Source organism: Pleurodeles waltl, chromosome 7 (assembly GCF_031143425.1).
Source record: "Pleurodeles waltl isolate 20211129_DDA chromosome 7, aPleWal1.hap1.20221129, whole genome shotgun sequence".
Taxonomy (NCBI): domain Eukaryota; kingdom Metazoa; phylum Chordata; class Amphibia; order Caudata; family Salamandridae; genus Pleurodeles; species Pleurodeles waltl.
The window spans coordinates 635,676,940-635,694,342 of record NC_090446.1 but is presented as its reverse complement, the minus strand read 5'-3'; the positions used below and the strand labels follow the sequence as shown (position 1 = coordinate 635,694,342).

The following is a 17,403-nucleotide window of genomic DNA, read 5'->3' as shown; positions in this document are numbered from 1 at the left end:
ATGGATCCACAAAGGGGCGTGCCCTCGAGTTTGAAGACCTCTGATTTAGGATAATCAGCAAAATGTAAACGAAGCAACCATGCGTTTCGTGAAAACAGTTAGAAATAACACGAGATAACACAATTTCTGCACTTTCATTTCCTTAGAGTTACTAGAGGTTGTTTAAGGCTGTTCTAAACTGAAAAAGTGCTGGATTGAAGGGCCAGAATATGAAGCCATTTAGCGGCACAAACACTGCGATTTGCTAAATCACACGGTGTGCGAACGCTAAATGTTTTTTTTTGTATTTACTAAACACATTTTTTATGATTCAGCACATGCTTACCGAATCGCAAAATGGATTTAGAAATACATATCGAATTGCAGTTTGGAGAGGGCATTTTAGGGCACCCGTTCCAAACTGTGAACTGTAATGCTATGTACCAATGGTTTGCGACCACAATGTCATTCGCAAACGATTGAATGGTTGCCTGCTCCAGAAAGGAGGTGGTTAAAAATGTTTAATAGGAAGGAGAGGTGGTCTCTAGGATGAGTGTTAACTCTTAACAAATGTTTTAAATAAATATTTTTTTAATTAAATGCAGACCATTTCCTGTAAGGAAAATGGCCGGGGTAAAAAAAAATTGCTTTATATAAATGTGATCATAGACATGGTGGTCTTCTGAGCTTAGCAAACTACCATACCTGTCATGGCATCCAGTCTGAGTGCATCACAATTTGTGACCTACTACCTGAGCAATAATGAGGTAGGTAAAAATGAGACCTAATTTGAATGGTGAATTTGAGAACCGACCAAATAGTTCATAAATCGATTTTCAAGATCAAAATCAGTTTGCAAAACATAGTGTGCAATTTGTTAAAATATATTATCCCCTTCTGCACACCAGTCTAAATATCCATTTAAGTATGATCATGGCCAAGGAAGGGGATATAAAGAGGTTCCCTAACTGAGAGAGGTCAGTTTTCATGGCTAACAAGGCAGAGGCCTAATCTCTACAAGGAGGGGCTTCATTTGAGAGATAAATGCCCTAGAAGGTACCAAAGAAGACCAGACTCTAGAAAAGGAGTTAGCCAAACTTAATATGAGTCTAGCTCAGCCATGCACCTTCGTCCTTGCTTGCCTTACTGCAGCTCCCAGGGCCCTCAACAACACTTAGCACAAGTACTAATCAAATCCACGAACACTGCTCTTTACTCACAAGTCCGTTTACAGCCACGTACGTGGGCAGCTTGCTGGCCAGAGCCCAGTGATCTGCAGGCGGGTTTCTGCAAGTACAGAGAGATTTTGGATGTAACAATGACAAATACCAAGACAGCACAACACACTACACCTGCCACTGCCCACAGACTTGCTCACTCTTGTCAACATTCACATAAGGTCCCCAGCCTTTTGTGCAGTACGTGTGACTGAAATTTAAAACCCTGTATAATATGATAACATTTCTGGCCTGTGGAATTGATCGCTGTAACAGTATCAGAAGAGGGCAAGAATGAAAATCAGGGGCTTATTTATTAACGCATTTTCCCACAGACACAGAATGTGTAAAACCTTTTGATACATCATGCCCCATGTTGTTACATCTCTTCCCATTGAGCCAGACATCTCATGACTCAGTGCGACCTTGTGTTTCTGATCTCTCCTGTCCAGCTTCTACACCCGGCTTCCTCTGTGGTGCTCCCCTCACTTCCTCTGCCAGCCCCATCTCAGGGGTTAAAGGGCAGTGAATTCAACAGAGTAAGCAAAGAGCCAGGAACCTCGTTTACATTCTGTAATCTCTACTTCCTTATGCCTTAAAAATGAAACAAGGGTTCCAACATGTTATCACTGGGTGTTCGAAGGGTGTGTGATGTTACTTCTGCTACCCATGTCTTTTTGGTGAAAATGCCATGCGCTCCAGCCTAACATGCTTGCAGCAAATCGGACAAACCTCTTCCTTGGAACACGAAATAGTTCACTTTAAAGAACCTACATGGTTCCCCCACTCGCAGATGCAAGGAATGGTTGTTATGTCAAGCTTGGTGGTTTCTCACTTTGTCACAAACTAATACGTCATCTCGATGCAGAGATGCAGTGATGAGCAGGTGTCATCAATATTCAGAATTAGTGGAATATCCTGAGAAGGGCAGAACATGGAATCGCCTAACTAGAAGGTTTAATTCACCCATTCTTTCTGTTCAACTGAATACAGGGGGTCATTCTTACTCCGCCGCCCGCCAAAGTAACCCCGTCAGAACACCGCACCGCGGTCGAAAGACCGCTGCGGTGATTCTGAGATTTGCCCTGGGCTATCGGGCGGCCGCCAAAAGGCCGCCCGCCAGCCCAGGGCAAATCAACCTTCCCATGGGGACGCCGGCTCAGAATTGAGCCGGCGTAGTGGGAAGGTGCGACGGGTGCAGTGGCACCCGTCGCGTATTTCAGTGTCTGCATAGCAGACACTGAAATACTTTGCGGGGCCCTCTTACGGGGGCCCCTGCAGTGCCCATGCCATTGGCATGGGCACTGCAGGGGCCCCCAGGGGCCCCGCGGCACCCCCTACCGCCATCCTGTTCATGGCGGGTTTCCCGCCATGAACAGGATGGCGGTAGGGGGTGTCTGAATCCCCATGGCGGCGGAGCGCGCTCCGCCGCCATGGAGGATTCAGAAGGGCAGCGGTAAACCGGCGGGTGACCGCCGGTTTACCCTTTCTGACTGCGGCTGAACCGCCACGGTCAGAATGCCCTTCGGAGCACCGCCGGTCTGTCGGCGGTGCTCCCGTGGCCGGTGACCCTGGCGGTCACCGGTCGCCAGGGTCAGAATCAGGCCCACAATATCCATTTTGTTTTTTTAATTGTGACATACCATGATAAATATATACATTGTGGGAAATGAGAGGCAAGCGGCTTGATCCTGACCCAAGTCCTGTTCTTAAATGCCCCCTTTTCATAAGATCCATTGTGGAGCAGAGAACCTATGTTGGTATCCTAATTTCCTCCCGTTCACTAGAAGTGGGGAAGAAGTCCCCCTTACAAAGCTTTTCGGTTTCGTTTTACAAAGGCCCCCGGTGCATTTGTTGTGCGAGAGTGTATTTGTGCATATGTTAGACAGAGAGACAGATTCCAGGTGTTTATTTTGCAGAGCTGTATGTATATTCTGAGTGACCCTGTATTTCGTTTTCTGTTTGAACAGGGTTACAGGTGGCCTTATAATTCAAAGCACATATCCACCTGATAAAAGCACATGGAAATACGCATGGAAATGGGCAAGAGAAAACATGCAAAAATCAGTGCAGTAAATGCAATATCATCAGGTTATTCCCCATTCCAGACGTGGTGTCGTATAATGGCCCTGTAAAGGCATGGTAATACTTGGATGCACCATTAGAGATGGTCTGTTGGGAGCTTTGAAAAAGCATTTTGTGGTCGGACAAATTGCTGATATAATATGTTTGTAATAGTTGAACACCTGCCACTGCTTTGATGAATCCTTACTTTGTAAGGACTGTGATATCACTGTTCCTCGTCCACCTCCTACTAAAGCCTGAGCCGCGTACATCATAGATCGTGCGGGGAGTTGTAGGAGGAGGTATATGGCAGTAGATAGAGGTTGTTAATATTGACCTGCAATAATAATGTATTCACTAGATCGACCTACTTCTATATTATAAGGCAAGTCTATATTTACAATTCGTAAATCCACTCATATTTACCTTTGGAGTGGGATTTACAAGAGTAAATATACAACTCCCTTAAAGTATAAGGGTAGGCAAACATGAACGATGCAATACTACCGCCATGCGATCTATCGCATGCCATATAGTGAGACCCCATGCAAGGTACTGATTGGATGTTAGGAGGATTTCTCTGGTCAGAAGGTGGATAAATACATCAGAACTGAAGATGGAGCCTTAAACTACTTGTTTTTCATTATTAAAGGTAAAGCCTGGCTGGCTGTCTTCCGGGAATAGATTCATGTTTACTGAGTAAGGAAAGTGACGAGGAAGAGTTACACTCTATAATATAAAGATCCTGTCAGAAATCTAGGCATTCAAGGGTAGAGCAATTTGCACATACCACATGGTAAGGTGGCACACTGCAGAGTGCATAAAAAGCTGCAAGCAAACAAGGGTAGGCAATGCTAATAGATATCGGATGTTAAAGGGCAAACTAGTGGCTTTACCAATGATTTTTTTGCCACCTGGATGCGCCATGATGCATGTGGACACACGGCCAGCCACATTACATTGTGTTTTGTATAAAAGAAAACGTTTTCCAAGATGGCTACAGATGTGTGCGTATGAATCGTGACATGCACATGCGTTCACACACGCATGTGCATGGTGGCCATTTTTAATTTATCGTTCTAGCATGGTGAATGAACATGTTAGAATGGTAAAGTAAAAGTTAAAACAGGTAAAAACGTGCACAAGGTGCAACAAATGAACCAAGCATCGCACAGACAATTTGCACCTGACAAGCCTTTGCACCCGACAAGCCTTTGCGGAAATGGGTAGGAGACGGGAGTTGGAATGGGGGCATTAAGGAGCGGGGAGGGGAGTGGGAGTGAAAAGAGGGCGTGCTCAAGTGGGAGGCAAGCAAAGGAGAGCAAGGAAGCACGTGCACTTCCATGGGGCGCTAAATTGATCATTACCAAGGAGCAGACGAAAAACACACTGTAAGTATATGTTATGTATTGTAAACAATAGGTCTGCCAACAGACACCTAAATCTGTTTGTTGCAGAGACCAAGAAACTGCGAATGCCGCCCATGTAGGAAGACCCAAAACCCTCCAAGGCCCCGGATCTTGCGGGGAGCCACTTTCAGCCCAAGGTGAATGGACATCTTTGAAATACAGGTGACTCATGGGCCTCTCAACACATTCTACAGGGAACCCCATCATTTTGTGCTACGCCACTAACTTACGGAATGACTTTAATCTCCTCCTTTCCATGCAGGATGTAGTCGATCACCTTGTAGAAGTTGATTTCCTGAGAAAAAGTAACATACAGAAGACAAGGAAGGTTACATGAGTGTTATCTGTTTTGGGCCTAGACTACTGCTCCACACCCTGCTTATTGCTCACCAGGAAAATGTGTAAATACTGAGAGGGAAACCAGCAGAATGAATGTGCCAAAAAGTAAAGCAACAATGCATCACACTAGTAGAAAAAACACTGTCTGTTGAATACAGGCTTACGTTCGGAGTCATAGGACGGCGCAAAAAGCATTGTGGGAATATCAGCTAAAATCAGCATACACTGGTCCCAGTTTACAAGCCAGCTGCGAACCTTCATGAGGAGACAGTTCAAAGGGATGTACATCCACATACACTATGTCGCAGTCTGACAGCCACAAACAATTTCAGGGTCTGGATTCATTTTGAAACTTCTTTTCAATCTGACTTTGGACAAAAGAACACGTTAAACAATGAAGACCAGGGGGTGTACCATGTAAGGTGTGCAGGCATCAACATTATCTACTGAAGGGCAAATCCATCACTGACTGGCGCATTGCAATGGCTGCAAAGGAAACTGGCACGCATCTAGAGATGTGTTGCTGGCTTCTACATTGTTGATCCAGGAGCACGGAGGGGCGTCACACATTCTTCTGATACTATCCAACACTAAAACGTTTCTTTGCAGTGCAAGTACAAGGCCACCAGTATCTCCACAATGGCAGCTTGTGGCCTCAAAGGTACGCCGAGAACATAAGAGAGCTGGTGCAAAGATGGGCTGTGTAGCAATGTTTATCTACTCTTCCCCCGCCCTCTGCTGTAGAGCAACCATGAAGTGTGTATGCATTTTCACGCCAGAAAGCAATTGTGGACGCATGTGCCATGATGATCACTTCAAAGCTCCTCCGCTCCCAGCATGACCAACATTTCAGGCTACATCCAGTGCTTAATTTGTGCTTGTTGTTTTCGGTGCTGAGCACCCGCACTTATTTTTGAGGGCCGGAGCTTATTCTTCTGCCTCAAGCATTTGCTGCGAGCAAAAGGTACATATGGGAAAGACGGAGGAAGGGAAAAACGAAAAAGGGAGAAAATAGAAAGCCGCTAGAGTCAGCTGAAGGGGCAGGGAGGGCTTTAAGTGGATTGACGAGGCCCGAGATGGCTTCAGGATTACGCTGCCCTAGTATTCCGGGTTCCCACATTTAATTGCAGCAGCCCATGATTAAGAGGAGGGCTTTGGGCACCGGCACATTTTTATTTACAAATTAAGCACTGGCCAATGCCTTCCTCAGGCAAACATCTCATAATGGTACATGCACAAGGGAAACAGGGGACGCCTCGTTAGCTAAGGCAAAGCTACATGTTCTCCATTCCTCAATTTCTAACATCAACCTCCCCTTGCCCAATTCGCAACTCCATGCTCCCTACCCATTAATTATTGGTGCTACAATCCCTGCAACTTCTGGGTTAATACTCGCTTTTCCCGAATGCCCAGCTCCCTGCTCTCCATCCCATTATCCTTAGTCGCATGCTTCCCATCTCAACATACGTGGTGCCAAGCTCCACGTCTATTAATCCCTGGTAACACTACTGTGATGCAGCAGTTCCCCAGTGCTTGGTATCATGCATGCTTCAAGAACAAAAGTCTGCAGGTGTTTGGACCAGCTGTCTCACCCTGTAATGTTTGCTGTTGTACACATAATGCCTTTGGCATTTTTCATTTTTTTGCTATTTTGATGGCCTCTGATATAATGTGTCACATGATCACCAACACCATTGGTCCTGAGGACATACTTGGTGCTGTTGGCCAAAAGGTCCATAAAATAGCACCTTTATCAGTATGCTTACTCACCAAGAAGTAACTCTGTTTGACTCTCCAACAGCCAGGCTCAGTTGGCTGCAGTTTAATATAGTTTTGGGTTTGGTGCATGGCTTGCTTCAGTGAAAACGTCTGCTCACTCCACAAAGGACTAGTAGCCATCAGTACTGATTACTCCTTACCTTCAACAGTACATGTGTAGTATCAGAAATGGGGTCTCTAGTTGACAGAGGTATGCATCCTGTCCAAGTAGAGACCCCGATCCTAGTCAAGGTAAGTCATAACACAACCTAAATTATCCTGTGCTCACCCTCCAGTAGCTTGGCATAGAGCAGGCAAGCTTAACTTGAAGCCAATGTGTAAAGTATTTGTGCAATAACTCATACAGTAACACAGTGAAAACACCACAAAAAGTACTCCACACCAGTTTAATAAAATAGATAACATTTATCTGAATAAAACAAGACCCAAATGACAAAGATCTAATATGCAGGTCAAAATATCACTCTTTAGAGGTTTAAGTAGGCCTTAATCCAAAGGAATCAATGAATGTTTCTCTTTAGCACAAAGTACCTGTGATGTGTCAAAAGCAAAGCAATGCATTGGTTCCTTACTGCTCAAGGGAGGTAGTGCATCAATTATTTCCTTGCAAGGGAGACAGTGTGTCTGTTCCTTACTGGCAGGTGAGGTGATGAGTTGATTCTTTCCTTGCAGTAAAGGCGATGCATCAATTTCCGGACATGCAGCCTTGGTTCCTTACTGAGGTGCGGGGTTGATGACAAATTGACACTGAAGGACAATGCCTGGAAAATCCAGATTTTCTGTGATTATTGAACTGCGTTGAAACAGGCACTGAGTCGATTCTGCAGGCACAGTGTTGATTCTTCAGCCGCAAGATAGTCCCTTCATTGATTCTGCAGGCATTGTGTCGATTTTTCAGCTGCGAGACAGGCGTTACATGGATTTTTTTGGCACAGCACTTTGAGGCATGGACTTTCTCCTTTATGTGAAGTCTCTTATGGTCCTGAGACTTCTCTACAGGAGGCAAGCTGATAGGACCTTGGAGCTCACTTGTGTTGGGAAGGTAAATTCCCTGCAGCAGAGTAAGAGAGCAACAGGGCAACATGCAGAAGAGCAGCCCTTCTAGAAAAACAGTCCAGTTGAGTCCTTTGGCCACCACTGCGGTCATTCTGACTGCATCCAGTTGTAGGTGCAAAAGTGTCTGACTTTAGGGGGGTCACAGACCGAGTATATATACCCAAATGTGCCTTTGAAGTGGAGGAGACTTCAAAGAGTGTTTTTGAAGTGCACCAGTTTCCCTTTCAACCCAGTCCTGTCTGCCAGGAAATCTGTGAAAAATTATCAGTCCTTTGTGTGGGGTACAGCCACTTCCCTTTGAAATGTAGGTGAAAGCCCCTTCACCCTTCCTGCCCAGGAAGACCCATTAGTATGCAGATGAATGCAGATGCAGCTGAGTGTCCTGTGTTTATGGCTGTCTGGGTGGAATGCACAAGGGTATCTGTCAACCAAACCAGCACAGACCAGATGTGGATTGGAGACAGGCTGTAAGGCACAGAGGGCATGAAGTGCAGAGAAATGCCTACTTTCTAAAAGTGGCATTTCCAAAATAGTAATGTTAAATCCAACTTCACCAGTAAGCAGGACTTCGTACTACCATTCCAACCATACCAAACATAACAATACCACTCCTTTCAGATCAGAAATTACCACTTAAAAGGATATAAAGGATTTTCCACCGCTGACCTATAAGAGGAGCAGTCTTCACTGAAGTGAAAAACGACTTTGGAGGTTTCTCACTACCAGGGCATGTAAAACGTATAAATACATGTCCTGCCTTTCACTTACATAGCACTCTGCCCTATGGGATACACAGAGCCTACCTTAGGGGTGACATATGTAATAAAAGGGGAGTTTAAGGCTTGGCAAGTAGTTCTAAAAATGTTTGATGTCAAGTCAAAGTGGCAGTGAAACTGCACACGGAGGCCTTGCAATGGCAGGCCTGAGACATGGTTAAGGGGCTACTTATGTGGGTGGCACAATCAGTGCTGCAGGCCCACTATTAGCATTTAATTTACAGTTCCTGAGCACATATAGTGCACTTTACTCGAGACGTATAGGTAAACTAAGTATGCCAATTAGGTAGGAGCCAATATTACCATATTTAGGGGAAAGAGCACAAGCACTTCAGCACTGAACAAGGTCCTAAAACCTGCAAAAAGAGATCAGAAAAATGGAGGGAGGAAGGCAGAAAGCTGGGGGAAGACTACCCTAAGGCTGTCATGTCTAACATGTGTCCTCACTAGCTGAAAGTGGGGAGAGTTACCCTACCCCTTGGGAGCCCTCTTCACTAAGGCAGAAGAATCTGGAGAGACCATCAGCATTGCATGGTCAATACCCGGGCGATGCTCCACAGTAAAGTCCATTCCCTGTAGGGAGATGGACCACCTCAACAGTGTAGGATTTTCATCCCTCATTTACATGAGCCATCTGAGGGGCCAGTGGTCTGTCTGAACCCGAAAGCGAGCCCCCAAACAGGTATGATCTCAGCTTCTTCAGTACCAAGACCACAGAAAATGTTTCTCTTTCAGTTGCACTCCACCTCTGTTCCACTGGAAGTAACCTCCTGCTAATGAAGGCTACTAGTTGGTGTAGGCCAGCTGTACTAAGACTTCTCCTATGCTATGGTCTGACGCATCTGTCTGCACGATGAATATTTAGGAGTAATCAGGGGCCCTGAGCAAAGGTGCTGTGCACCTGGTTTCCCTGAGAGAATCAAGGTCTTTCTTACAAGCCTCTGTCCAGATTACCATCCTGGGCTGCTACTTACGAAGGCTCTCACTTCAGTTTGGGTTTTAGGTGGTTGCCAGGTCTTGATGGGTTTGATCGTGACCTGGAGGGGCTGTACGTTGCCCTTGCCATCACCTACCAAGTGTCCCAATACACCACAGAACCCTGCTTAATCTTGCACTTACTGGCCTTGATTGTCAGGCCTGTTGCAGGGTCTGAAGTACCTCTTGGTGGTGATGCCTGTGTTTCTCCCAGCTGGAACTGTAGATGACAATGTAGTCTAAATAGGCGGCACAGAAAGATACCTTGCCAGCCAGGACCCTTTTAACCAACTGTAGGAAGGTAGCAGGGGCATTCTTCAAGCCAAAGGACATCACTCAGAATGGGTAATGGGCCTGAAAGGTTGAGAATGCTAACCTCTCTTTTGTTTCCTCAGTTGAAGGCAATCTGCCAGCACCCTGATGATAAATCAAAGGTACTGAGGAATCTGGCAGCCCCTAGCCTGTTAATGAGCTCATCAGCTCTTGGGATGGGGTGTGTATCAGTCTTGGTGACAGAATGGAGGCCTTTGTAGTCCATGCAGAACTGAAGTTCTGGTTTGGCGCATGGTGGGGCAGCCTTTAGTACCAAAACCACGGGCCTTGACCAGGGACTGCTAGAGGGTTCAATCACCCCTAAAGCTAGCATCGAGGAGACATCCTCCTGCATGCTGGCTCTCACCCTGTCTGGCAACCTGTAAATTTTGTTCCTTACAGAGGGACTGTCTCCTATGTCAATGTCATGGATGCACAGTTGTGTGAGTTCAGGGAGGAGCGAGAACAGTGAGCCAAACCTTTCAAGCAAATGGTAGCAGTCATCTTGCTGCTTTGGGGTCGGGGTGGCAGAGAAGTTGACACCATCCACTGACCCATTGTTTTCCAGTGAAGAGAGGAGGTCAGGAAGAGGTTCACTATCCTCCTCCATATCCTCTTCTGTCATAAGGAGCATGCTCACTTCTGCCCTCTCAAAGTGACACTTGAGTCTGTTGACATGCAGCACCCTTAGAGGGTTCCAGGGGCCTGGAAATCCACTTAGGAAGAGCCCCCCGTCACGCTCTGTCGATTTCATGTGGGTCAGTCGAACTTTACTGGAGAGCTGTGGGATCTACTGGCTACTGGCCCTTACTTTCTGGCCAGGCTGAAACTCTACCAGAGAGGTCTTCTGGTCATACCTGAGTTTCTTTACCTCCTGGCTGGCCTCAATGTTGCTCTTAGCTTTTTTTCGAGAAGTGTGCATTTGGTTCTGGAGGGCCAGTATGTAGCTGATCACGTCCTGGTGGGGTTTCCTGGGAGATTTCTCCCACCTCTCATTAACAATGCTCAGGGGTCCTCTGACAGAGTGGCCATAGAGGAGTTTGAAGGGACTGAACACTACTCCTTTCTGAGGCACCCTCCTGTAGGTAAAGAGGAGGCATGGCAAGAGGACGTCCCACTTACACCTCATGGCCTCAGGTAGGCCTGCAATCATGCCATTCAAGGTCTTGTTGAACCTCTCAACTAGACCATTGATTTGGGGGTGATTGGATGTGGTGAATTTATAATTTACACCACACACATCTTACATGAACTTCATGTACACGGACATGAAGTTAGTACCTCGGTCAGACACTATCTCTTTGGGGAACCCCACATGGGTAAAGATCCTCAGAAGAGTTCAGGTCACTACAGGTGCAGTCACCATCCTCAGAGGTACTGCGTCTGGGGAGAATGTGGCATGGTCCACCAAGACCAGGATGAACCTGTCTTGGGGTACAATGGACCAATAACGTCAATGTCTACCCTTTCAAAGGGGGTGGCAACAACGGGAAGTGGGATCAAGGGAACTTTCAGCTTTTTCCCCAATATCCCACTGGCTTGGCAGGAGAGACAGGACCTGCAGAATATATCTGAGGCTGTCTTCATTCTGGGCCAATAAAAGTGAGCAGCAAGCCTGGCAAAGGTCTTGTCTTGCCATAAATGTCCTGCCAGGGGTATGTCATGAGCCAAAACCAGTAGGATGACATGGTAATGCTGGGGAACCACAAACACTACCTGGAGCCTTAGGCTCGGTGTAGAGGAAATCATTTTCTAAGTAGATTAGGTGATCCCCAGAGGCTTCACCTGCTGCATGGGCTGTGGCCTGTCACCTCAAGCGCTCAAGAGTGGGACCCTCTCTCTGCACTTTGAAGAATTCCTCCCTGGTGGGCCCACCCTCAGCTTGCCAGTCGGATGCTCAGGTAGGTCACCTAGGGTAGCAATGTTCTCCCCGATTGGCTCAGGGGCCTCCTCCTCAGGGACCCCGTCAAGTTCTACCACAGAAACTTCAGGGACCAGTTTCCCATGCCTATAGCCCCTCTCCTTGGTGTTGCTGGGCCATTGTTCCAGGCTCCAGATGCCTTGAATCTCTTCCAGGACAGCCATGGACTGTGTGGTCATACAGACCCACTCAGGCAATCCCATGGTCTCCAAGTGAGGCCTGAGCTCTACCTCCTTCCAGGTAGTGTGCTCCAGGTCATTGCCCAACAGACACTCTACAGGCATGGCACGGCTCACAGCAACTTTCACAGTACTAGAGACCTCAACACTTAAAGGGAATCAGAGCCACTGATAGATGGCTCTCACGATTGTCGGAGGCTATGACTTGGTGAAATCTGCTTGGTAGGACCCGCTCTGCTGACACCGGCTGACACTTGACAGTTTTTATGCTGGTTCCAATGTCACGCAGAGCCTCCACCCATTGCCCATTAATTGTGACCAGCTGCCTATACTTGGAAGTATTGGCAGGCATGTGGGCTTTTGGCACCATATCTTTATCCACCAGAGACACTAGGGTTACCTCTGTCTGTTCACCAAAACTATCTGGGACTACCTCCTCCCAGAGCGCTACACTGGCCAACCCAGGTGTCTTCCCACCAGTGGGGGGCTTTGCCCTCTTGGGACATTTTGAATCTCCCTTAGAGTGACCATACTTGGAGCACTCTGTACATTGGGGTACAAACCCCTCTGTCTTATGGTCAAAGAACCCTTTCTTTTTAGGCTCAGACCGGGCTGGTTACCACAACTCCCTTGGGAATTATTTTGGGGGCCTTTAAAGAACTCCTTATTTTTAAGTTTTTCTTCCCCCCTTTCTTCTGGTGGGTACCCTGACAACATTTGTTGGTGTCCCCCCAGATACTTTTTTGGACACTCTGGTGCTAGCCCAGAGATCTGCCTCCTCAGTAAGCTTCCTGGAATCAGTCAGCTTGCTGTCAGCTAGATGCTGGGGTAACTGTGTAAAACAGATAGTGAGCATGTAGTCTTTCAAGCTTAAATTTACAACCCAACATAATCATTTACTTTGTTGCCCAGCACTCTGCCATTCAGTGCCTTACTTGAGTAATGAATTAAATCTACCCATGATTAGTTTGGGAGCTTCAGACTTTCCCTGAATCTTTGGCGGAACCTCTCAGGAGTCAGTCCAAATTAGGCAATCAAAATGGCTTTCCTGGGAGTGTACTTGGTCTGGTCCCCAACCTCTAATATGAGAACTGTGTCACTCCCAAAGTGTTGCCATGTGTTGCCACGGACCTGCCCTCAGTGCTCCTCAGGAACCCCATGTAACCTCAGTGCAACTTTATAAGCAGAAACCACTTATGAATGGCACTTATCAATGCCATCTCCCATTGACTGGGCACCAAATCCTTGGGTATGCAAACCTTCTGGTCTTCATCAGGTACTGTATGTATGCCGCCAGCATAACTGCTGGAGTCAGACTGCCTAGTCTTGATGTCCAGCTCTTCTAGACAGTGTATGAGCCAGAAGTAGTTTCTTTTCTGCTAAGGCTCTTTCAGCTTCTCTTTCAGCCTTCCTCTCCTCTTCCTCCATTTTTAATTTTGCCAACTGCAGCTGGAATTCTCTCTCCTACCTCCTTTCCTCTGGGGTCAGGCCATGACTAGAGACACTTCTTCCTGCCATCACAGCACAGGTAACACAAATCCAGGGGTGTCCCTCTCTCTTAACTGCTGTAGATAGCTCCTCAGAAGATCCATTCACATGCTCTCCCAACTCATCATTCTCTTGGAAACGGGACTCTGCCGAGGCCCTCAGCACCATTTGAAACTCCAACTTCCCATTGACTCCTCAGGCAGGTACCCCCACGCTCTTACAAAAGCTTTTCAACTGGTTAACTGTGTACTCCTCCAGCTTAGCCAGCTCAAGCTCCATGGCTCCATTTGTAGAACCAGTCAGAGACATGATGCGTAGGATGTAATAAAATGCAAAGCAGGAAAATTCCAGAAGAAGAAAAAAAACAAAATGCTCTTTAAATGAGGGTGGGCAGTGTGTATGTAGCTATTGTATGGCACTGCACAAACACAAGTCCTATCCCACTGCTGCCAACAGTGTTAGAAATTGGGTTTCTAGTTGTCAGAGGTATGCAGCCTGTCCAGGTAGGGACCACAGTTCTAGTCAGGGTAAGTCACAACACAACCTAAATTATCCTGTGGTCACACTTTGGTAGTTTGGCACAGAGTGGGCAGACTTAACTAAGAAGGCTATGTTTAAAGTATTTGTGCAGTAACTCATCCAGTAACACAGTGAAAATACCACTTTCTAATGAGCAAGCTAGCTATAGATAAGAGAGAGAGAGAGAGAGAGGGTGTCTGTGTTCAGAAGATGGAGGATAAAATAGAGCAAGGTCAACCTTACCCTAACTCCTTCTTCTAAACAGTGCTAGCTGAAGGAATATACAACATTTCCCATTAGTGTCATTTCTCTGGATCACTGCCTGTTAAGAGGCAGATCACCATCCTGTCAAGCAAATCCAACTTCTTTCTTTATGCAGGAGGGAGGCCACATATCCAGCCACACTCTATCAATTGACTAGCACCTAAAACATTTAACCCATTTATTATCAACATTTGCAGTAGGCGTCCTGACTGCCAGTGTTGGACTCACCTTTTGGTAAGTCCTGCACGGAAATATGGGTCAACTTGAAAGGGACACTGTGTTGGCTGTTTTTTTAGGTCCCATCACAGCCAAAAGGACCAAAAAAATGGCCACTCACTTGTCAGTTCAAATGACCCATCTGGCAGTGTCGGGCTGCCCCAAAAACCGGTCCAGCATTGCCAACTGCCACACACAAGAAATATAAGCTTGAGCCCCTCTGCAGCTGGTTGAAGAAATTCCCCTCAACACGACTTGTATTGACTTGTGTTGTGCCTTACAGGAAGCATGCAGCTACATGCTGTCTCTATCTCTCAATTGGGACCAAATTCGAAGCTGTGCCTGAGGCTCCACTATCTTGTCTCTACTGCTAGGGCTGACATACTCATGTAAAATGAGGGCCCTAGATGTGCTTAACCAGATGTTTTACTGTAGACAGAAAAGAACACACTAGGATCCAGAATCGATGCGCTATCTCTAAGACCAGTCAGTGACTATGCATGACAAATACATTCATCTACACCATACCATCTGCATGGGTCCCTCACCAGCCATTGGCCCAGATGACAAAAGCAATTTTCCTGGGCCATACTTAGGATCACCTTGATCCTGCCCAGATATGCAGTGTTCTGGAATCAAGATGTTCTAAATCCACTGGATCTTTAGAAGACAGACTGTGAGATTTATTTTAAGAACCTCTTGGACCTAGCCATTGACTCCACAGTAAGAGACACTTTCCTGACGTTCAGAACTGCAGGTGTTGTATTGTTACTGTGAAATAGCCCAGAAACGTCAAGCATTAAGCCTTCGTCAGTGCTTAGCTCACAACATAAAGTCAACCTAGATCTCTTTGAGCATCCAAGTATTGAACATTGCAACAGCGATCATCTGTTCCCAATAACCAGCCTTTTAAAGTGCAATGGACCTCTAATCTAGTCGACTGCCAAATTTACAAACCCAATCGGCCATAAGAGCTAGAATTAGAAATTAATGTACAATGGGGGCATAATAATGAGCGAAGAAACATAAATTGTGGTATGTGGACTTTTAAACAGTTTTATCATATTGTAATTCATTGTTAATTTGCCATTGACACTACAATTTTGAGGTTGGTTTATTTCCTAAAATTAAACCCTTAAGGTGTGGTACCAGAATTTCATAACCAAAATACTGTCTAACATAAATATCGTATCCTAATTATTGTTTGCAAAATTGCGGTGATACTTTTGTAAACGATAGTTAAGGCACAATATTTTTGTCAGACCATGTTTTGGTAAACAATCGTCTGGCATATAACCCACTCTGTGACTACATAGCATGCTGAAGATAACACTGGCTCACTGTTTTCTGTGACAGGAAGGCATCTCAAACAAGTTCACAAAGAATAAAACTGAATCCTATTTGGTCCTCTGGTCATACATTGAACCTTGACAAAGCTATTTTGGGGCTCATTACTGTGCAACACTTCATGCTAGAACTCATTATTCTTTCTAACTTTTGTTTTTGTATAATGTAAGAGTTACTCAAGCTCAAAAACGAACCCAAGCCGAATATTCATTTTTATTTTTATAGTAATGATTGTGGTGAACTGTTTCAAGGCTTAACCTTCACAGCACCTCATGAGCTAGGGTTTGACCGCTCAACCAAGCTACCCTGGAGTTCCAAGAAAGCTTTGAAGGACAAGCTTTCCATTGCAGACCAATGACCTTTATAAATGCTAGGTAGTCCCTATCACTAGGAGGATCTAGAAACAAGTCTGGCACTTTCCATCTCTTATTCACTAATTAGGGTGACCATATTTTGAAATTCAAAAACCTGGATATTCCACAGTCATAGAAGCAGGGCTACAGTTTTCCATAGACCAAGAAGCACAGAATAACTAGTCTGACAGGCCTCCCTAACATAGAAAGCACAGTCAATGGGGCACTAACGGTTGATTGAATTAGACTTTTACCCACAGTATTATCTGGTTTAACAAAGTTGCTTTCTACTAGGGTCTGGAAAAATTGATTGTGTAACTCCCTCTCTGAAAACCGTGACATATGCTAAATTCACTGAAATTTGCCAGAACAAGTAGTGAAACCGAAACTGTCCAAGCAAATCCTGGACTCCTGAACACCCTATGGCTAGTGTCATTTCTGATGGTGCACTCTGCTCCCTTTTCCCTACTGGCATGCTCTTCTCGGCAGCAGATTAAGGCTTTTAAACCTCCCCACCACTTCCTTATTCCCTCACTTCATGCTGCCTCTTTAACTTATCCACAAGTATTTTTGCTTATTAAAAAAAACTTTATTTTGGCTTTATTTTAAATTGTACATTAATTAAATGTCAAAATAACAAGGAAGGTAAAGTGATACCCCGTGTATTCGAAATTGCGGCTCACATAGTTTACAATAATATTAATTTAAAGCAATCCATATCTTTGTGTTGATATCATTTTGCTTTGTTTGCCAGAGATAATGTTCAAGGACATACTGTCTAAAATGCAAATGTGCTTTTCTTTAGTTATAAATAAAGGGTTTAAATGTACCAATTCAGACATGCAGGCCAGCGGCAGCTCACGGGTACTGTGATGCGGTACAACATGAAGAAATGCGATTTTCTGCTGAGTGTGACACAGGCACTTGTTGGATTCGCTAAAAGATTAATTGGTTGTTGTTCAAGTATGTGTTGTTTCCCTATATCGGTAGGGTTTGCTCTGCAGAGCTTAGTGTTGACACTGATGGTGCAGTGTTGTTGAAGGGCTAGAAGTTCCAGTAAGATAAGGCTATCCTATCACGAAAGACTCGACTTCACAGTCCTGGTGTTTCCTTTACCATTATCAGGATCGGCTGGCGAAGCTACAAGTAGACTCCTCGTGCAATCTCGCTCTTCCATCCATTTATCTCTCTCTCCGTCTCTTCTCTCTGA

The 17,403-nt window shown here is 45.6% G+C and overlaps 1 protein-coding gene across 2 annotated transcripts in view; it reads right to left on the bottom strand.

Moving 5' to 3' along the window:
• PDE6A (phosphodiesterase 6A) overlaps positions 1 to 17,403 on the bottom strand; it is a 333,514-nt gene that overhangs the window by 53,441 nt on the left and 262,670 nt on the right. For both annotated transcript variants that reach the window (XM_069244608.1, XM_069244606.1), the window contains exons 6-7: positions 4,900 to 4,964; positions 1,200 to 1,266 (exon numbers count right to left, since the gene is read on the bottom strand). In XM_069244608.1, coding sequence (XP_069100709.1) covers positions 1,200 to 1,266; positions 4,900 to 4,964 — 132 coding nt within the window. The remainder of the gene's footprint in view (positions 1 to 1,199; positions 1,267 to 4,899; positions 4,965 to 17,403) is intronic.